The 21580-nt window shown below is 50.4% G+C and overlaps 1 protein-coding gene across 1 annotated transcript in view; it reads right to left on the reverse strand.

Moving 5' to 3' along the window:
* Sptb (spectrin beta, erythrocytic) overlaps positions 1-21580 on the reverse strand; it is a 122663-nt gene that overhangs the window by 12216 nt on the left and 88867 nt on the right. Inside the window, exons 16-32 of the mRNA XM_090344273.1 lie at positions 19780-20536; positions 19181-19383; positions 18986-19076; positions 17524-17670; positions 16324-16587; positions 15810-16016; positions 14883-14972; positions 10994-11272; positions 10457-10587; positions 9369-9573; positions 8758-9132; positions 7516-7760; positions 5306-5444; positions 4822-4906; positions 3944-4140; positions 3336-3385; positions 2925-3000 (exon numbers count right to left, since the gene is read on the reverse strand). Of these exons, the coding sequence (XP_090200399.1) occupies positions 2925-3000; positions 3336-3385; positions 3944-4140; positions 4822-4906; positions 5306-5444; positions 7516-7760; positions 8758-9132; positions 9369-9573; positions 10457-10587; positions 10994-11272; positions 14883-14972; positions 15810-16016; positions 16324-16587; positions 17524-17670; positions 18986-19076; positions 19181-19383; positions 19780-20536 (3541 nt within the window). The remainder of the gene's footprint in view (positions 1-2924; positions 3001-3335; positions 3386-3943; positions 4141-4821; positions 4907-5305; positions 5445-7515; positions 7761-8757; positions 9133-9368; positions 9574-10456; positions 10588-10993; positions 11273-14882; positions 14973-15809; positions 16017-16323; positions 16588-17523; positions 17671-18985; positions 19077-19180; positions 19384-19779; positions 20537-21580) is intronic.

Here is a 21580-nt window from a genome sequence, read left to right on the forward strand (position 1 = left end):
TGTTTTTTGCCAGTCCTGGGCTTGAGCTCAGGGCCTGAGCACTGTCCTTGGACTTTCTCAAGGCTAGAGCTCTACCACTTGAGCCTCAGCACCATTTCTGGCTTTTTTTCTATGTATGTGGTACCAAGGAATCGAACCCGGGTCTTCGTGCATGCTAGGCAAGCACTCTACCACTAGGCCAAACTCCCGGTCCTCAAAATTTTTTTTTTAAATCACCAATGAACCACCAGACAATTGGAAATAGCACTGTAGAAGAGCACTGGCCTTGCGTGTAAAAGCTCAGGTATGGTACCCAGGTCCTGGGGTTCAAAGGACAATCAGAACCCAGACAGTTTTTACTTCCTCCAGCAGTTCTGTCTTTTGTGAGAAATACCTCATGTTCTCTGCTTGGCCTTACACCTGTGCATGCACTGTACACACACACACGCGCGCGCGCACACACACACACACACACACACACACACACTTACCTGCGGGAAGGAATGGTTTCTACCAGAACATGTTCTAACGTGGACAGGTCAGAGGTGAGGGATGGCTGTGGCATTGCACAGGGATGAGACAGCAGTGCAGAAGGGAAGGAGGGGGTGGGGCCTGCAGGTTGGCCTCCCTGTGGTATGCAGCCATCCAGACAGAGCAAGGGTGCCTGGTCCATTCCCACCCTCCTCCTGCAGGAAGCTACATGCACTAGTAGGGGTTACATGAAGCAACATGGCAGTGGGTCTATTCTACAGGAGCCACACTGGACTGTACAGACAGGACAGCAGGAGAACCACTCTACCCCAGGCCTATCCCAGAGAAGGCACAGCGGACAGCCACACCTTCCTGGGATGGGCCAGGGGCTCTGGAAGGGAACGCTAATGGGGAAGGGTGGACAGGCCAGCAATGGCTTTGGTAGAACCTTCAAGCTGCATGAGCTCCATCATCCTCTTTCCTATCAAAAACTGATGGACCCTCATGAAATCTTAGAGGCTCTGAAAGGAGAAGCAGCAGGGAACTGTTTCCAGGAGGCTTTGGGTCTGGTGTCCATTTATTTTGCCATCTGATTTCTTTCTGGTTCAGATATGGTCCCGTTTTCCCATCTGGCAGAGTGGCTGGCATTCTGGGCAAGGTCTCAGGTGTGTGTTCACGCCTCCTCCCCCAGAGAGACACTCAGATTCAAGCAGGTTTTATTCCCCACCAACCCAATGACACTGAGGAACTGGATGGAGTCAGCTCTGCTGCACACGTAATTACACTTGCACAAATGTACACGACACAAACAGTGGTGGAGTTGCTCAGGTGGTCACGCAGACAGCTGCACACCGGGGACACCGAGGCATGCAAACACTCAGGGATGCAGGGCAGAAGCGCAGGAGGCAGGCAGAGCCCCAGCCCCTGTCCACAGTTGGCATCAGCCACCAGAGTTTTCTCTCTCCAATGGGCTGGTGCAATGGAAAAGGGGCCAAATCGCAGGTCCTCACAGACAAGGGTGATGGGCATTTCACAGATCCTCTGGGAGAGAGAGGCCCTCCAGCAAGCTCGGCAGTGCCCTCTGCTGGCCATGATACCCCTCCAGAAGAGAGGCAAAAAGGAGCTAAGTGGGGTGTGTGTGTGTGTGTGTGTGTCTTTCAGAGGTAGGAAGGGCTACTACAATCTGAGCAAAACGGATTTTTCACAGGAACACATCAATGAATGTATGTCCTTTTTCCTGAGGTAATTCTTGTACTAGAAACTCTTACTGAGAATACTAATTTTCTTTTTTGTAGTACCTGGGCTTGAATTCAAGGCCAGGGTGTTTTCCTTTAACATGTTTTGCTCAAAGCTGATGGATAATTGGTGATAACATAGTCTTATAAACTTTCCTTCCTGGGATGGTTTCAAACCCTGATCCTCAGATCTCTGCCTCCTTAGTAGTTAGGCATGCTACTAGTGCCCAGCCAAGAATACTAATCTTTCTAAAATTCCCACTCAGAGGTCAGGCACACTTACCTGGACACCTGGATTTGGGGGTATTTAAAGGATCTGTTCTTCTTTTGATCTCCCAGAGCCACGTGCCACTGGGGTTGGGGGGGAGGGTCCGTGCAGTGGGGAAGCCATGCAAGCTGCATGCAGAGGATTCTTGCTCTCTTTCAGTCAGCTCTGTCCTACAGCAGTTCTCCAACCCAGATTATGTCCCAAGGGATCCATTCTAGGCAAGTCCTAAAGCCATGTGCCACATATTTCTGGCAGCTCTCTTGGAGTGTTCATCTAGGCCTCTGGCCCATCTTTTTCTACAAGCTAGAGATCTGGTTTCTGACTCTTACCCAAAGCCCAGGGATTCTCCCTCTTCCCTACAGGACTCAAATCTATCTGTTCTTCCTTAGGACCAGCTCTACACCAAACTCTCTGGCCCATGATCAGGTGGGTTGAAAGGAGGAGTGGGCACTGCATAGAAAGGAGGAATGTGCTAGAAGGCTGGTAGTGAGATTGCCTCTGGGTGGGACAAGCAGGACAGAACAGTGTTGGTTCATGTGTTTGTGTGTGTGCAGGCATGTGCTCATGAAGGGGGTTCCATATTGAAGTTGGAGCTGGGGAAGCTGGATGGAAAGACAGTGTATACACAGAATCACTTCTGTATAAAGTGCTTTTCCTGATATTGGTGGTGATATATTTATACAATAAAATTTATTAGATTAGATAAAACCAAACTAGTAGAGCCATATCAGTAGGCTGGCATGTCAGTTGTTTCTGGCTTGAAAGGAGAATTACTCTAAGAATTAAGAAAACTTAAGTAAAAAAATAAGTGGACTAATGTGAATGAGGTGTCTGGAGGAAGATGGGGTAGGATGGGGGTGGGGAGCAAGGCAGGGCACCCCACCCTTGTACCCCTGCTGAGCCTAGATGGGGTGACCGGGCTCTGGCAGCAACGACTCCCAGGAACTAGACAAACGGGACAGGAAACTGACCGGGGATGTTCGCTCAGTGGCTGCCGGGTGGACTTGTGGAGCCTCTCCTGCCGTCTCACCTTCCTCCTCTTGAGGCCTAAGGAAGACACAGTCCCTGTTTAGTGACAGGTGCCTGATGGCCAGGCCGGGCTTTCCTGGTTGGGCATCCTTCATCTTCCTGGAGAAGCCCAGCAAGGAGCTGCACAGACTCCTGATGAGCAAGGAGAAGTGAAAAGCTTCTCCTGTGAGCTGAACTGGGGAGCGGGGGAGCGGGAGAGGGAGAACCCATCTACTCACCAGAGCCTAGGACTGACAGATGTCTTGTGTCTTGTTCAAGCAAGTATTTTCGGTGGAAAGCTGCCACTCTCCCCCTCCCCAGACCCCCACAGCATACTCATCTCTCTGACAGATGCATGCATAGCTGCCACTCACCCAATCTCCTCTGCAGGCCTCTCAGGTGTCTGACGCTCTTTTAGCTCAAGCTGGGGGAGGAAGGAAGGAGTGGAGGGGTCAGAACAGCCACAGATGGCCTCTCTAAGCCTGGCCCTGAATCCTTACCAATAACGTCCCCTCTGACTTGCCTTCCATGTACCATTCTGTCTTTGGTGGTCATCTGCCTGCATTTCCTCTCTATGTATCATCATCATCATCATCATCATCATCATCATCATCATCATCATCATCATCACATGTTGGTTATGGGGCTGAATTCTGGGCCTGGGCGCTGTCCCTGAGCTCTTCAGCTCAAGGCCATCGCCCCACTCCTTGAGCAACAGTGCCACTTCCGGTTTTCTAGTGGTTAATTGGAGATAGAATCTCACAGTCTTTAACGCCTGGGATGATTTTGAACTGCGATCCTCAGATCTCAGTCTCCTAAGTAGCTAGGATTAGAGGCGCGAGCCACCACACCCAGCCAGTATCCATATTCTTATAGCAGCGCAGGTATTTCCTTACAACCAGGTTCTTGCCTGGGGATTCTCTCTGGCCCTCAAGGCACAGCTGATGCCCTCCCTAGCTCTCTAGCTGTGCTCTGGGCTCACCGTGGTGGGCTTCTCCAGGGCAGCAAAGCGCTCTGCCCAGCTGGCTGTGGACTTCTCAAAAGCCTCATGCCTCTTGATCAACTTCTCCACACTGTCCACTGTGTGTCCAAAATCCCGGCTAGCCAGATAGGGCTCCTGGGCGATCAGCCATGCTTCAGCTACCGAGGCATCCCTTGAGAACTGGCACACTTCCAGCACTGCGGGAAGACAAGCCAGAGTCATCCGGGAGGCCTAGGGGACTGTTAAAAAGCCATAGTCACTCGGGCAGCAAGCTGGGATAGCCCAGCAGACACATGTGGGAGCTGGTGGCCAGCCAAGAGGCCTGGATAGGGATCTATAAACTGCGTGGATACCTTTCTCAGGGCTGACCTCCTGCTCGAGGCCACTCCTCTTACCCCATATCTAGCAATAGTTATATATTTTTTAAAATGCATTACTTGGAAGCAACTCTATTCTGCAAACAAAGTGCAGTTCAGAAGCTTCTCAGATGAGCGTGGGACGATGGACAGGAGGCCATGGAGATGAGTCTTGGCTCATAGCTCCTACCCAGGAGGTGAGATTTCCTCATCTCTCCCCAGTCTCCCACTGCATCTGATGCTCTGTAGAACAGACATCTTGGAGGCAACAGAGGCCCTTCTGACTCCCCAGCCACAGCGAGGCAAGAATATCAGTTAGGCTAAGAGGGCAGGGGCAAATAGGGGAGGACAAGCAACAGTGGGACATATCATTTTCTAGGCCTCTGCCTGGACTTCCAAGGCTTCTGGCTCAGAGCTTTGCCAATGAGTGGTGCTGAGGGGTCTTCTCCAGTTGTTTCCCTGCTCCAGCAGGTGTCTACCCGTCTCTCCACGCTAGTCCTCTGGATCCTGGGCTGCACTCACACATGTGAAGCCGATCTGAGCGGGCTTCCCACTTGTCATCCATCTCCTGCCTCCTGAACATCAGCTGTTTCAGTTTCCCCCGGATCTGTGGGGAAAGAAGGGAGAGAAGCTTTGGGGACCCTTCCCTCCATCCATAGCTGTGAAGACCACCAGTCTTGGTTATATAGTCTTGGAAAGCCTTGGTTCTGAGACTTCGCTAAGTTTAGGCAAGTGACTTAACCTTTCTGAGGCACCCACATGCATCTCAAGTAAGAAATGGAATGGCCAGTGCCAGGGCACGTGTACTCGCAGGCAGGGAACTTACCCTCCTTTAGTGAGTAGGTAGTTCCTTAACACAGATTGGGCTCAGGGTAGCTTTGATCCCTGGCCTGCAGGCGCCCCGACGCTCCGTGAGTAAAAGGCAAGCTCTTCAGAAGCTCCCTCCTACCCGCGGAGGCTGCCAGCCAGCTAGCCAGACTGGGCATAAGGACACAAAAGGGCTCACCTCCTCCGAGGCCTGGTGTTGTCTCTGGAGCAGGGATTCCCCGAGCTCCAGGCAGGTGCTGAAGTTCTTGCTCCGGGTGTTGATCTCTGCCTTGATGCCTTGGTGATACTTCAAGAGCAGTTCCACGGAGGAGACATCCCTGTGGGTAGCCGGTGTAAGGACAAGGGTGGAGAGGAAGTCTGGGAGAAGGCGATTCTGGACCACCCTAGCAGAGGAGGCTGCTTCCCACTTGCCTCTGGGAGTCTGGGGCTGCTCCCCCTCCTTCTGGCCTATGAGGATACCCTTTTACAACCCAGCTCCAGCAGGGACACTGATACTCTAGTATTTTCCATGGTCAGTAGCTGGAATGGTAGGTTGCAGGGACCCAGAAAAGAAGCCTGGGAATATTCTGTAGCATTAAAAAGAGTGAAGAAAGCTAGTTGTTTGTGGTTCGCTCCTGTAATCCTATCTGCTCAAGAAGCTGAGATCTGAGAATCAAAGCCAGCCAGGGAAGTAAAGTCCCTGAGACTCCTGCAGTGCTGGAAGTGTGCCAGTTCTCTTATTTCCAATAAGTTACCCCAACACCAACAGTAACAAAAGACTACAAGTGAAGCTGTGGCTCAAAAGAAGCTCAGGGACACTGTCAGGCCTGGAGTTCAAGTCCTAGGACCAGCACACACACACACACACACACACACACACACACACACACACACACACACACACACACAGAATAAAGTATTGACTTATATTACAACATGGATGAACCTTAAAATTAGACTAATGTGGGCTGAGAGTTTGATGTATGGGTAGAGTGCTTGCTTAGCATGCATAAAGACCCAGGTTCAATTCCTTGGTACCACATACATAGAAAAAAAGAGCTGCAGGTAGTACTGTGGCTCAAGTGGTAGAGCTCTAGCCTTGAGAAAGCCTAAGGACAGTGCTCAGGCCCTGAGTTCAAGCCTCAAGACTGGCAAAAAAAAAAAGACTAAAGTGAAAAAAATCTACTCACAAAAGACAATATATTATGTATATTATGTGAGTCTATTTCTATGAAATGCCTGGAACAGACAAATCTAGATAGATAGAAAGGAAAGTAGCAGCCTCTAGAGGTGAGAGGTGAGAACACAGTGAGTTACTGCTAATGGGGTTCGGTTATTTTTTTTTTTTTTTTGCCAGTCCTGGGCTTGAGCTCAGGGCCTGAGCACTGTCCTTGGACTTTCTCAAGGCTAGAGCTCTACCACTTGAGCCTCAGCACCATTTCCGGCTTTTTTCTATATATGTGGTACCGAGGAATCGAACCCGGGTCTTCATGCATGCTAGGCAAGCACTTTAACCACTAGGCCAAACTCCCGGCCTCGGTTCGGTTATTTTGTGATGATAAAATCTTCTAACTTTAGGCTGGGGAGATGGTCATGTAACTGGGAATGCATGAAAACTACTGAATAGTTCACTTTAAATGGGTGAAGTATAGTCTACAACTTACATCTCAATAAAAATGTTACAGGAGTCAGGAGTTCGGCCTAATGGTAGAGTGCTTGCCTACCATGCACAAAGACTTGGGTTTGATTCCTCAGTACCATGTACATAGAAAAAGCCGGACGTGGTGCTGTGGCTCAACTGGTAGAGATCTATTCTTAAGAAAGTCCAAGGATAGTGCTCAGGTCCTGAGTTGAAGCCCCAGGATTGGCCAAGAAAAAAAAAAAAAAAGATGTTACAGACATACGCATGACCATCAAGACAGGTACCATGGCAGAGACAAGTCATCCACAGCTGCTAAATTGACAAAACTAGGTAAAGAGGTAGAGCCCAGCTGGGATCCTGAGCTTGACCTTGTTTGTTTCAGACCTGTCTCTTTAAACTGGCTTGACTATATGTCTGTAGGTTCCTGGTTACTGTAATTCTGCAACTACCTGAAACTCTGTGGCTTGCATTCCTCACCTGCCCATTTCCCAGCAATAGGGGAAGAACAACTGGCCCTGGCCCTTCACAGCTCTGGGTGTGGGAGCATCACTGCCCCTCTGGAGAGCCTGAGTGACAGATGTCTTTCTCTACTTATGCTGAAATTGTTGGTTCCCTCAGTAGAAGTTGAGCTCCTCAGTCTCTGCCTGGGCTCAACATGAGTCTCTGGTGCCCTTTGAGGATTACCAACAAGGCTGCCCTTCTGAGAAGAAGCCCTGGGCTGTGAAGCTCACCCAGAACGGAACAACTGCTTTGAGTGCCCCTCTCACCTGGGCCTCTCCTGGGTCTCAATCTGCCGGATGATACTCTCCATCCAGGAGAGGAGGTCTCGGATCATGCTGAAGAAGCGGAATTTGTCTGCTGTGTCCACTAGTTGGGCTCGGCGCCCAGCACAGGCATCCAGCAGAGCCTGCCAGGCAGCAGATACCTCCTGCTCCTTGCTCTGGATGGCGTCTGCCTTCTCTCCTGCATATGCTGTCTGCAGGCGGGTGGCCACATCTTGGAACTGCTGCACCTGTGGTCAAACAAAACCAGACACGGTTCCAGGGACCGGAGGCCGCTCGGGTCTGAGAACATCTTTGTCTGTCCAGCCTCTGCCAGCGGGCGCTGCAGGACAAGGATCCCTGCGTTGGCACCCCTGCTTGTCTTGGTATCTGCTGGGCTCTGGCAGGGACTTGGGAGAGGGACTCAAATACCCTTTGACCCCAGCAGATACAACAAAGAGCCTGTGGAGTAGGTGCTGTTCTGGACAGTTTCTAGTAACTTCTTTCCAGGCATCTATGACAGAGGTGCTGTCATAGAGGTGCTGTTGAGATGAGGAAACTAAGGCACAGGAAGCTAAAGGGGCCCAGGTACCTCAAACTAGCCAAGGGGACAGCTGGTTGGGATCTTGCTTCTCAATCCCTCTTTGTGTCCATCCACCCTGCTTGTTCCCTCTCCACGGAAGGGGCTATAGCACTTCACTTCTCAGGAGCATGAACCCTCACTCCTGGCCAGTCCTAGGCTTGAGCTCAGGGCCTGAGCACTGTCCTCGGACTTTCTCAAGGCTAGAGATCTACCACTTGAGCCTCAGTTCCACTTTTGGAATCGAACCCTGGTCTTTGTGCATGCTAGGCAAGCACTCTACCACTAGGCCAAACTCAGGGCCCAGAGACAAGTTTTTAATAGGTCTACTTCCAGATAAACCAGGAAGCAACCTAACTCAGTGCTGGTCCCTGAGCTCACCTGAGAGGTCCAGGCGCACACTCAGCCCACCCCATATTTGAAAAGTGCAAGCAGAGAAACTGGACTGCAAGGTGGCATTTTATAAATTGGCTTTTGGTGACCCATTAGTTCAAAGAACTCTTGCTGAAGCTAGAGACTATCTGACAGCCCTGTTCCCTGCCCTGAGCTGCTAGTCCTTAAGGAAGAGAAATCTAGTGCTCGTTCTAGATGTTTCCCTTATAGCATCGAGGTGCAGCCTCCCCCAGAAGGTGGCCATGACACTGTGGGCAGCAAGGGGTGGACAGCACCTGCACGCCCAGCAGGTGGAGCTCCCGTTCGAAGGCCGTGTGCACCCGGTGGAAGGACTCTGCTGTGCTGGCATCCAGCCCCACGTCCTCAGGCAGCTCGCGGTGCTTCTCGTCAATGAGGCCCAGGATCTCAGTCCCGGTGTAGAAGTAGCGGTGCAGGTCATAGGAGGCGGCCAGCAGCTGCATGCGTGTGTCAATGAGCTCCAGCAGGTCCGCCCACATGTCATTCAGCCCATCCTTCCACTCAGCAATGGTGGCTGCCTCACTGTGGCCGGCATCAATGAGCCGCTCAATGATGGCATTCACGTTGTCCACTCGCTCCTGCCCAATTGCCCCAGTCTCCCGGGCAAAGTCCCGGAACTTGTCCCGGAGCATCTGGACAGGAGGCAGACAGAAATTCAGTTAGTGGGGGCCCACAGGCATGCTCCAAGCTAAAGGTGTTCTTGGGTGGCCCCTGTGACCACACACAGCAGGCTCTCACACCGTCCCCAGAGAAGTCGGAGCCCACATTACGCTGGAACTGACACGGGCTCTGCCAGAGCTAGAGGGATGGTGAGCTATGCCCGTGGCATTAGAAGAAGACAGAGACAAATGGTACTGAGGCTACTTACAGTGACATGGTCAAAGTCTTGTCCCATTTCTTGGGAGGAGGTCACCATCTCCTTTTCTGTAATCCACTGCTCCAGGTCGTCGGCCTCTCTCTTCAGCTGGAACAGGTGATACATGTTCTCCAGCTTCCGCCTCCGCTCTTCTGCCATGTCCTTCAGCCCTGCGTACTGCTTGTCCACTTGGCCCTGGAGTCTGATGATCTGTTCCCTGGAATTCAAACCAAGACATCCCTTAAAGATGGTGACCAATAGCTTAAGCAGCCAGCGTGAGAAGAGCTGACCTATTGGTCCCCACGACCCTGCTGGGGGACAGGAAGGGGAGTGAGGCTCAGGAGAAATGTCAGTGGCCTTTCTTAAGGAAGAGTTGGGATGACAGGATTGTTCTGGAGTTCTGTCCTGGGGTGGCACCTCCAGCAGCAGCCCTCCCTATTGGAAGCTCACAGATGTAAGCGCAAAGGGCAGCTTCCATTGTCCCCTCCCACGGGCCAATACAGCTGAGCTCCAGTCTGCTGGGGGCTCCAGTGCAGTGGCCCTGCTCAGCAATATAGGGAGGGATGGGCCAAGGGGCTCAGGCTTTGAGTCCCCTGGAAGATGTGAGGCTGTTGAGAGGCTGAATGACGGGTGCCCTAAAGGCAGCTGAGGGAAGAGCTGTGAGGAGTCTGACCAGTGAGCTTCCATTTAGGAGACTTCAAGCCCCTGAGGAGCCCAGGTGAGTACGTATAGCTTTTGTATCTTCACTTGTACATATGGACTTTGCAGACACTGGGTGGTCCTGAAGTACCTTCTGACCCAAACCATTAAAAAGCAACTTGCCCTCAGTGACTCTTAGGAGCTGCTAGCTCTTCAAAAGACTGCAGTTCTCAGTTCACCAGGAGGGTACATTTTTTTTTTTATCTTCTGATCTTTATGCAAACCATTCTACAGCTGGCCTACTTTGGAAATCCTCACACACAACCAAGGTGTGAAATGAAATTGGCTAAACAGTCCAGGGGTCCCTATATGTTGTCTCATTTTCCCTTCCTAGGGATATCAGCTGGTGAGGCCTCTGGCTTGATGCTATGTCCTGTGAAGTCACCCCAGAGGCAACGCACCCCTCCGGGTGGCCTGCGGACAGCAGACTCTGGGCACGGCCAGCCAGGTGCTTGATGTTTCTCTCGTATTCCTCCACTGTGCGCTGCTGCCGCAAGTGCCGCTTCAGCATCACAATGGCGCCCTCTTCATCCTGGGGGGAGAGCGGACGGAGTCAGTGCTGGAGACCAGCGAGGCCAGCCTCCCCTCTGGGTGAGTTACAGGCCAGCTCCTGGAGGCACTGAGGTGGAGAGGAGAGCCAGTACCTCCGGTTCCTGCAACCAAATCTGATAGCCCATTGCCCTGCCCTCCTTCTGTTCTTCAAAGTCATATTTGGTATCTACCCTCCTTCCAGGCCCTTCCAACCTCTGTCATGAACAACCCCGCCGGACTGTTCACCAGCACAGAATCCACAGTATGGCAAGCCAGGAAACATAAGGAGGAACCATGGAAGAACCTTGCCTTGCATGACTCCCTCCTCATATGAGACTGCCTTCCCAGGCTCTGCCTCAACATCTCAGCACCCCCACCCCCTGCTGGCAGCCCTTCCCCGAGTAGACCTTGGGGGGTTCGTCGGAGAAGACGTAGAGTTCCTGCTCACTAATCCAGGCCTCAGCCTCGCCCGCATCCAGGTAGTACTGCTGTGCCTCATGGGCATCGCGCAGGCGCTGCAGCCGCCCAGCTGCCGCCTCCCGCAGCGTGTCCCAGGAGCCCTGCAGGTGCCCCAGGCGCTCCTCGATGTCCTGGCAGTCCATCTCTGCCGCCTCCACCAACTGCTTTCCTCGCTGTAGCACGTCCTCCACCCGAGGCGTGTGGCCCAGGATCTCGTTCTGCAGGGTCTGTGGCCAGAGGAAGGGCTCAGGGGTAGGGCCTTGCCACCTAGAGAACAGGCCTGACACCTCCCCCCTCCCCCACTCCCCATAGCTAGAGCACACAGTAGGCCATGGCAACACAAACTGCCTGAGTCAGAATGTTAAGGATCTCTGTGAATGGGGCCGAGTGGAAGAGTGCTTGCCTAGCATTCACAAAGACCAGGGTTTGATTTCTCAGTACTACATGCATAGAAAAAGCCAGAAGTAGTGCTGTGGCTGAAGAGATAGAGCTCTAGTCTTAAGAAAACCCAAGGATAGTGCTCAGGCCCTGAATTCAAGCCCCAGGTCTGGCAAAAAAAAAAAAAAAAAAAAAAAAAAAAAGAATCTCTGTGCAGCCTTCTTTAACTTGCAGGTGGCACTTAGAAATGGGAATACAGCACTTGGAAGACTGGCTGGCAGTGAGTAGTGGAGGCTAGTTCTGACCACAGCTCTATTTGAACCCAAAATCAGCAGTCTTGATTGCTCCCTTTACTTTCTATGCATTGGCAGAGCTTCACAGAGCTAGCTTGCTCAGGCAATTGTGTTGGAGGACCGGAAAAGTATTTTACACGGAGAGCTGACGGCTGCCTCCTCTGTTGATTTTAAGGTTTAATCCTGTTTTCCCTATTTCTATCTCTCGTGAATTGTATATTATTTCCTGTTTTAGCTTTTGGTCAGTAAAGTGGCTTTTCCTTCTCATTCTGGTGATGGGGGGGTCACTTTTTTTCTTCAAGAAGGACATCACCCCCACCCCCTACTTCCTTTCTGAGCTCCACAGGTGAAGGTGGGCTGCTTTTGTAGGGCCCTTGAGCTCCTCAGGAAATGAGGAAATATTTCCTCATTTCCTCCCTCTTGCCAAGCAGCGGCAAGGGCAGCTCATGTGGTGTCTGCAGCTCTATGATACAGCAATCTGCTGGAGTCAGTTATGTACTTATACATACTCACGTTGACTATTTTCTGTAATCTATAATTATACTCAAACAGCCTAAGCTATTAGCTATCCATTTTTCTCTTTACTTTCCCTGAGATGACCTCTAAATGGTACCCTAAAGGCCTTTGGGCAGAGCACTTATCTGTGATTTTTTTCCCTGTCTTTATTCATTCAACATTTATTAAGTTCTATGTACCAGGTCCTGTTCTAGGTACTAGGGAGACAACCACACAAAGATGGGGGCGGGGAGGTGCGAGTATTTCTGGCACGAAGGAAGGACAAAGTGCAAAGGCCTTGGAGTGGACATGAAAGCAAGAGAGAGGATCAGAAGATCTGGAAGGGAACAGTGAAGATGGCTGACAGTGGTGAGATGTGATTTAGAGGTTAGCTGATGCCAGCTCAGGCAAAGCAATGGTTCTTAACTGATTGTTCTCTCAATAATCTAGAGAAACAGGGACACTCACTCCTAGATCGTTTAATTAATTGACTGAGGTGACACTTGTGCATTTCTGTGTTTAAAATTTCCCAGATGACTTTTTTTCAATATTAGAGTTTGAACTCAGAGCTTTCCATTTGATAGTTAAGTGTTCTACCACTTAATCCTCGCCCCCAGTCCTTTTTGCATTTATTTTTTCAGAAAAGGTCTTGGATTTTTGTTTTGTTCTAACATTGTCCTACCTCAGCCACCTATAGCTAGGACCACAGGCCTCTGCATGCCGCCACACCTGGTTTGTTTGCTTAGATGGGCTCTCACTTTTTGTTTGGACTGGCCTTGAACTGTGATCCTCTTATTTCTTGAGTAGTTGGAATTACAGGGATGTGCCACCATACCAGGCACCCATTAAAAATAGGTTTTATTATTATTTAAGAGGTGTATCACAGCACTCAGAAGGTAGCCACCAGAGCAGCGGCTCTCAGAGTAGAAGCTCCACTTTGAGATCTTGTTAGAAATGCAAATGATCAGGCTCTGCTCCCAGATTCTGCTTCTTAGGGTGATGCCTGGTCAACTGTAGTTAATAAACCCTTTGAACAAATGCACATTGAAGTTTAAGTCATTTCAATAAGAGGTTTTCAGGGAAGAGATGATGAAAGTGGTTTTTGCTTTAACAGAGCTACCCTAAAGTAGCCTTTGCTAGGCTAGCCACACATTCCCAAGAGGCTGTCTTTTCCTTCCTAGTTAAGTGAACCTGATCCACATTTGCCTTGCCCTTTCCCGGGAATAGCAACTGTCCACCAGGGGACTTGGAATGATTGGTCACTAATACTTACAAAAAATAGCTAAAGCCTCCAGTCTGAGCATAACCTAGTGGTAGAGTGCTTGCCTAGCATGGACGAAATCCTGGGTTCAATTTCTCAGTACCACATACTCAGAAAAAGCTGGAAGTGGCCTCTGCGGCTCAAGTGGCAGAGCACTAGGCATGAGCAAAAAGTGTCCAAGGACAGTGCGTAGGCCCTGAGTTTAAGCCCCAAGACTGGCAAAAAAAAATAGCTAAATCCTTTTGTATTAAAAGAGCGGCATCTGGCTCATTTTATTATTGAGGACACAGAGGCCCACAGAGCAGTGTCTCCCAGTGGCCTTCCTTCTTCAACAGAAGTTTGTGGTACTGAGCCTGATTCTTATCTTCTAAGCCCAGGCTCCTGCACTAGAGCCTCTGTAACTAGATCATGTCAACTGGACACAAAGGGGCCAAGGGAACTTTGAAGAAAAGTCTCTGAGTCTAGCTCAGGCTCAGCATGGTTTCTGGGCTCTGACAGTCCTGTAAGAATGTGTTTGTTGCCGAGGGTAGAAGGAGGGAAATGGAGACCAAGACAAGAGAACAGGTATCAATGTTTGGTGAATATAATGTAACCCTTCTATAATTACAATAAAATATATGAAAAAAGAGAATGTGTTTGTTGCTATTATTCTAGAGGAAAAGCATTCGGGCACTACAGCTTTCCTTCCCCAAGGAGTTGCAATGCTAGAGTGATGCTTCTTTAAGATCTAAGTACCTAGGCTCTCCTTGCTGATCCAGAGGCCTGGATCCTGGCCAATAGGGGTCTGAGGTCAACTCTGGGTCAGGCATGAAGCCCTTGCAGCCTTACCCAACTGGATTCTTGGAGGATTTGGGGCTCACTTTGCACCCTCTGATGCACAAAATATAGTTGAGTTCAGGATTCGGGCTAGGCTCATTATACATTCCTAAGAGAGCTGAATGGCAGGTGGATGTTTGCATCTAGGCTTTAAATCCATGTTCAACAGCTTTCTATAGGATTTGAACACCACAAGTATTTTTATAGGACCAGAGAAACAGGGTCTACACAGCCTGAGGACATGGCCTGCACATGCCTAACAGCCACAGAAGCAGCAAAGCAGTGTTACAGGAGAGGAGTTGCCAGCTTCCTCTCAAGGAGGTTACAAGGTATGGGGCCATGCACGCATACTGAACCCAGGAGGAGCTTTCAGAACCCAGCACTCACTCCATCCTGATGGGGTCTAAATAGCCCTAAATTCCCATGTTGTTTGATTCTCTCTGCAGTCATGCAGACAGACTTCAAATACAATTTGGGGACACCCGAAAGCCACTCATAGGAGCAACAATCTGCCATTGATAGCCTTCTTCAGGGGTAGGCTGCACTGGTGAGCCAGGTAAAGGAGGTGAGCTGGTGAGGAGAGGCTGAACTCACTTGGTTCTTCTTCATGAACAGCTGCACAGTTTGCAGGTTCGTGCCATAGTCTGCTGACTGGGCCAGGGGCAGCCGTTCCTCCACCCAGAGCTGCAGAGATCAAAAGGCAGGGGAGAGCACTGACAATCACAGTCATCCATTGGCAAGCACCCCCAAGAGCCAGACAGGGCACTGCTGGCAGTGTCTCCCAACACCCCAGTAGGCTCCACTTTCATATTTACAAATGGGGATTCTCCCCCCTCTCTCTCCCTCCCTCCCTCCCTCCCTCTCCCTCCCTCCCTCCCTCCCTCCCTCCCTCCCTCCCTCCCTCCCTCCCTCTCTCGCCTTCTTTCTTTCCCTCTCTTTCTTTTCTCTCTCTTTCTTTTTTTTGGTGAATTGTGGGGCTAAAACTCTGGGCTTGTGCACTGTCCCTGAGCTCTTCAGCTCAAGGCTCTACCACTTGAACCATACCACCACTTTTGGTTTTCTGGTGATTAATTGGCGATAAAAGTCTCACGGAGTTTTGTGTCTGGGTTGGCTTTGAACAGTGATTTTCAGATGTCAGCCTCCTGAGTGGATTATAGGCATGAGCCACCAGCGCCCAGCCTATTTTGGTACTTTTAAACAGAGTTTCCAAACAACCTGATTCTGTGCAACAGACAAGCAAACAAAGCAGTGGAAAGCAACATGGCTGAATCTAGGGCCTGAGTCTAACTGACCCCAAAATCCACACTCATCACTGCCCACTCAAACAAGTGACTGATGGCTGCCATTCAAAGAGCACCAGCTTTTCTTTCCTATTCATGCAACCCCCACAGCAGCCCTAGGAGATAAATGGGGTGAGATGACCAGTCATCTGCTTCCAGGATTGCTCTGGACAGTGACAAGCTGTCCTCATGGCAGCTGGCAGCTTGGCCGCAGGGGATGGAAAGGCTGCAGCCCACGCACCGTTTCATCCTCTAAGTCCCGGCTGATCTGCAGCTTGGCTTTGGATAATTCCAGCTGCTTCTTCCTTCTTCCTAGGGGTTCCAGGAGGTCGAGAAACCTTTTCTCAATGCTCATGTCTGTATCTCCAGTCTCTTCTCCCAGGGAGGGTACCTGGGCAAATAGCGTCTCCAGCTCCTCCTTCCGCACATTCACTTGGTCCTCCACTCTCTGAGACACAAGGGAATAGAATGAGACCTAGCCTCCACACCTGCTCGTATTTCCCATCCATCCATCCATCCATCTTCCACCCACCCTGTTAGGCTAAGTTAGAACTCAGCCTCCTTTAAGAAGTCTAGTCATTCTTCTCTCCCATAGTTCTCATGCCTCCTTCTTTAGGATTCATGATCTACCCACTGCAAAATGGGTGGGCATCAGAAAAGCAAGTACAGCTGAGAGGAATGGTGGAAGCGCTCACTTTAACGTGAGATGCCCTCTGGTCTAACATCCTGAGTCTACCACTTGCCTGCCCACATACCTTCAACTTAGCCAACATCCGGTTGACACTGGTCAGGTCCTTGCCCAGGTCATCTGATCGCAACTGGTCCTCCATGGCGCCAATCCATTTGTTAAGGTCAGCGTGGGTCTGCAAGCGTAGGTCTGAGCTCATGGCGGTTGAGAGTTGTTGGGTTTTCTCCTTTGTGGTGGCCTGGAGCTCATCCCAGAGCCGGTGTAAGTCTTCCAGCCTCTGGGATACTATGGCCTTAAACTGGGGCTTCTCCTCCATCAGCTGCCTTCCTTCCTGTGGAGAGAGGAGAGCCCATCTTCTAGGTCCCTGTGGCTCCCGGGCAGCGCCCCCCCCACAGGCGTTTACCCGAGGGGATGAGCACAGAACTGGGCTGAGGCACCATGGAAACAGACTCTGGGCACCTCATTATTTGCAGAAGAGGGCAAGGCTGGGCTAGGAGAGTGTCTGGTCTGGGACAGACTGCAGTGTGACGGGGCGGGGGTGGGGCTGGTTCTAGAAATGTAAAGGGTTCAGATCCACTCAGGCACTAGCGGTTTGAAACCTCCACAGGATGAGCTCCAGAAATGAAGAGCTGACCTGTGGGTGTTCTCTTTAGGTAGGGATGAGGTCATCTTTAAGCATGTCGTGTTGACAGTGCCATGGGTAGTGCAGTTATTACCCGAATTTCAGGCAAATGAAGGAGTCAGCCTGGATCTGGAGGCCATGGCCTTTCATCACAGCATGGCCCCTTCTGAATGCTGGGCAGCCACAGGTGGGAGAGCAAAGGGATGTGATTCTCAGATGGAATACCTGGCATGCCCACTGAAGGAGTCGCCCAGCCTCCAATCGAGGAAGGCTATAATGACTGCTTCCCTGTGGCTTTCCCCTCCCTGGCTCTGGGCTAGATAATACTGTAGCCCTGGTAACAATGAAGAAAGGCAAACAGAAGTGACTGCTGTTCTAATACTGGATGCTGAAGCCCTCACTGGGTGCTCCTTAGTGTCCTGGACTGTCCCCAGACTCAGGTGGCCCAGAAATGATACCAGTCTAACTGGTTTAATATTGAATATATTGGAGGCACTGACAGTTTACTATTTTGAGTATTTTTTTCCCGGAGCCAAGTTCTAGGCCATCTAGCAAGCTTCAGGACAGTGTCTATGTGGTGAGTGAAGCCCCATTAACAGCATGGCTGAACAGAGAGCCACCCTCCACCCACTGGCTCTTACTTACTGCATCAATGTTCTCAAGCCACCCTTGGTGGGAAGCCAGCTCTGAAATGAATGCCTGGTGCTTCAGCCATTTGTTGTGAAGGTTGCGTGCTTCATCATAGGAAGCATCTGGAGATGTCAGAAGCTTGTCATTAATCCAGAGAGAGAGCTGTGGGCAGAAAGGGGGAGTTTGGTAGTTTCTGAGAGTATCTCTTTGCAAGGAAGGTCTATTGCCCATCCCTGGCTACAGAAGGAGAAGGAAAAGGGAAGGAAGCAGGGGCACAGAAGGAAGGAATCTTCTGCTCTGGACCCAGACGTCCCAGCATCATGTAGAACTATATTGTGGGCACTGATATGGCTTCCTCACATGTGCGTGTGTGTGTGTGTATGTGTGTGTGTGTGTGTGTGTGTGGCGTGAGACCAGGGATAACTCATCCTCTCCTCCACATTTCTAGGATCTAGAACAGGACCTGACACTTGGTACTGGAGGTCAACAGGATTTTACTGGGTGGATGAATAAAACCAAACTTGGGCAGTGGTGAAAAATCATGAATAAACACATAGAAAATATTGTTTGAGGAACAGGCAAAGGGCAGCACATATCAATGAGAATCCAATGTTTCTAAAATGCCCTGATACCATACCAAATTTGGGTTGTGTCAAAAACAGAGGTAGATGGAAGCAAACTTGTTTGGACTGAGAGGAAAGGAGTGAAAAGTAGAGAGCTGGGACCCAGTTCCATATAGAAAGTCCTGTCAATGGAAGGAAGATTAGAGATCTCATATGCTGCACCCCAGATGACCAAGGGCTCCTGAGCCCATGGTTTCCAACAAGAAAGCTCATTTAAAGTGCTTCTTCCTCTCATTCCTTAAGGTTCTGATTCGTCTGTTTCCAAGTATGGCCCAATAGATTGTCTTTACTTAGGGCCAAGACTAGTTTCACAAAGCAAAATGAAGCTATTCCCATATATTACCTATCTCAAGGTGGCAGCAGCAGGGCCTCTGCCAAGTGCAGAACCCTGTGTGCCAGTCCAGGGCCAAGGAGATTCTAGAATAAAGTTCTCAGAACATTCCCTGACAAACCCTGTTCCAGACATGGCAACTCAAAGGATGATTTTTCAGATTTCGGGGGGGAAGCTGGGTAGAAAAGAATTGCAGGATTGAAGGTTTTGAAGGGTTGGGAGGGATGGGGAGGAAGATGAAGAGGGTAACTGATGAAGAGGGTAACTGATTACAATACATTGTACTCACAAACTTACCTGTTGAGTTGAAACCCCTTTGTACAACTACATACAGAAAATACAAATGAATGAAGAATGAAAGGCTATCTGGAGGATGACTTATGCTGCTGAGAACTTCCAAGATTTTCATTCATGAATTCCCATCACTCTTGAATGAAAAGGGGTCTCTATGACCTCCCTCCTTCTAAGCACTCTGCTGCTAGACAGGCATCTCCTGGAAAGTGCACCATTCCCCTGGCCTCACCTCCTTGCAGTTCTGAAGGAAGTTCTGTAGCTCCAAGTTGTCTTTTAGAAGAACCGTGGCCTCCTGGGCCTTTTCGTTATTCTTTCTGTGCCTGGAAGGGAAACCAAAGCAGTGCTGGACTGGAGTCCTTGCTCTGACCTCCAACCCTATGGTAGGGGAGGTCGGGTGTCCCAGAACTCTCAGGGTAGGCAGTACCTGTCTTCAATCAGTTGCACCTTCTCCTTGATCTTGTCTGAGTACAGGTTCCCCTCATCGACCAGCTTGTTTCCAGAGTCAACAGGACTCAAGACCTTATCCCGGTTGTTCTCCATAGACACCAAGAAATCCTCAAACTTCCGGATCCCAGCTTCTGCAGCTTCGAGCGAGTTTGGAGGCTCCAGGTGAGCCAGAGTGTATTCCTGTGGAACCAAGTTTGCAGAGGAGGCATGAACACAGGCTCAGCAGGAAGAGCACTTGCCAAGCAGGAATACAACATGCTTTTAACAGGGACCACAGTGCAAATGGCACCCTGGAACTGGCTCTACTCTCCCCCCCCATCCCGCCCCCCGGCCTGGCTTCCACACTACCCTAGCATGTCCGTGAACACTGTGTCTAAAATCACCAGGGGCGAGATGAACTCTCAAAACTTCTGACTAGCCCAAAGACATGGTAGAGTTGGGCACACAGGACTGGAAAAGGCACGGGGTAAGGAAGACAAGGGAATCCCCCCAGTCAATGCCAGCTCATTTGTAGACGTACCGCTATTGCTGCTGCTGCAAGAACCCCCTGTCCCACCCCTGCTTGCCTCTCCCTACCTGATTGCTGAGGATGGCTTCAGCCTGCTTGGCATCTTTCTGGAACTCCTGGAAACCGAGGCACTGGGCAAGGGAGTGGCCTCGGCTCTCCCACATCCGCCGCAGGGCATCCCAGCCAGAATCCAGGCCCTCTAGCCTCTGGCCCAGAAGCTGGTATTCTGGGTCCTTCTGGCCTTCGATCACCTTCTCTCCAGAGGCCTTGACTTGATGATAGCTCTCTTGGTGCCCGTCAATCTCATCCTTGATGGCTGCGTGTTGCTGCAGGAGCTGCTCTGCCTCTGGGAGTGACTCAGGCATGTCCTCAGAGGCCACAGCCTTCTGGGCCATGGACAGCCAGGCCTGGAAGTCATCCAGATCTTGCAAGAAGGCCTGCAGCTTGCTGGCTTCCCCCAAGGAGAGTTCCTGGCCCTGCAGGGCTTCTTGCAGACCCCGCCACAGCTTCTCCACATCTTCCTGCCGCCGGCCAATGTCTTCCTTCTGCTCTGGGTGGGACTCCATCAGGTGCTGCGATTCACGCTCCAGGGCACCCACCCGATCTCGGATGGCGAGCACGTCGCGCTCTAGCCCCGACAGCTTCCGCTGGATGGCAATGACACCTGCCAGGTCCTGCCCCAGGTTCTTTGTAGACTCCACGACTTTTGTCTTATCCACGATCCACTTGCTGGTCTCCTCGCAGTCAACGCAGTAGTTGTGCACTCGAAGGGCTGAGTCCACAGCCTCTCTCCGCTCAGACACCCCGCTCTGGAATGCCTGCCACCTGCCGGGGGAGGACAGCGTCCCCCAGGAGAAAATGGACACCTTGTTCTTAGACTTTCGTGGGACCTCTGGTTCCACAATTCCCATGAGTCTCTCCCACAGACAAAATAATCTATTTAAATAAAACTGTTGCTTGACGAATGTCTAACTGTAACTCCTCTATACATTACCCCAACAATAAAAAATAAAATAAAATAAAAACAAAACAAAAAACCCTGTTGCTTAGTCAAATTCATTTGTCCAGTTTTCTCCAATATATATCTGACAATCAGATCTCCTAATCAGCAGAAGGTAAGCTGTGATGTGACCCCAGTGTTCCTTCAGGGAACATGAAAGCAAAGGCTCTGCATGCATCGGGATTTCAGGCAGATACAAATAGTCTTGGTTGGAGGTTTTCGGGGAGTAGGGGAGGACCTATTGGGGTTTGAACTCGGGGCATTATGTTTACTCAGCAATGAATCTACCACTTAAGCCACATCCCCGTGTTTTTTTTATTTTTCAGGAAAAGCCCTGTGCTTTTGTCTGTGCTAGTTTGGATTATGATCCTCTTTCCTTTGTCTCCCGAGTAGCTGGCATTACAGACGAGCACTACCATGCTGGGCCTGGATCAGCTTCTCCATAGTGGAAAAGCAAGATGTGACCAATAGAAACTGCACTTTGAGTTTTGATCTTTTCCTGGGTTAGCTTCTAAGGTAGGCTATTACCTAGAGTTGCCGGGCAGTGGCAGTGGACTGCCGTTTCCAGTCAGCCACATGACCACAGGGTAAACTCTAACACTCTACAGTGTGCTATGTTGTTAAGATAGGATGTTTAGTGGGTTAGGTATAGTTGTTTTTTTTTTAATTTTTTTTGAGCCCAAGCTGGGCTTCAATTTCTGGGCTCAAGAATCATCAGCCTGTCAAGCAGCAGAGAGGCTGATGCCACCATGCCTGACTCAAAGTGAATTTTCTACTTAGGATAGCATCAACTTACAATAGGTTTATCAGGAGATAGCTTCATTATGAATCCAGGAATATCTGTATACAATTTGCCAAGGGTTTCAGAA

This window comes from Megascapheus bottae, chromosome 14 (genome assembly GCF_031878675.1).
Source record: "Megascapheus bottae isolate mThoBot1 chromosome 14, mThoBot2.hap1, whole genome shotgun sequence".
Lineage (NCBI taxonomy): Eukaryota > Metazoa > Chordata > Mammalia > Rodentia > Geomyidae > Megascapheus > Megascapheus bottae.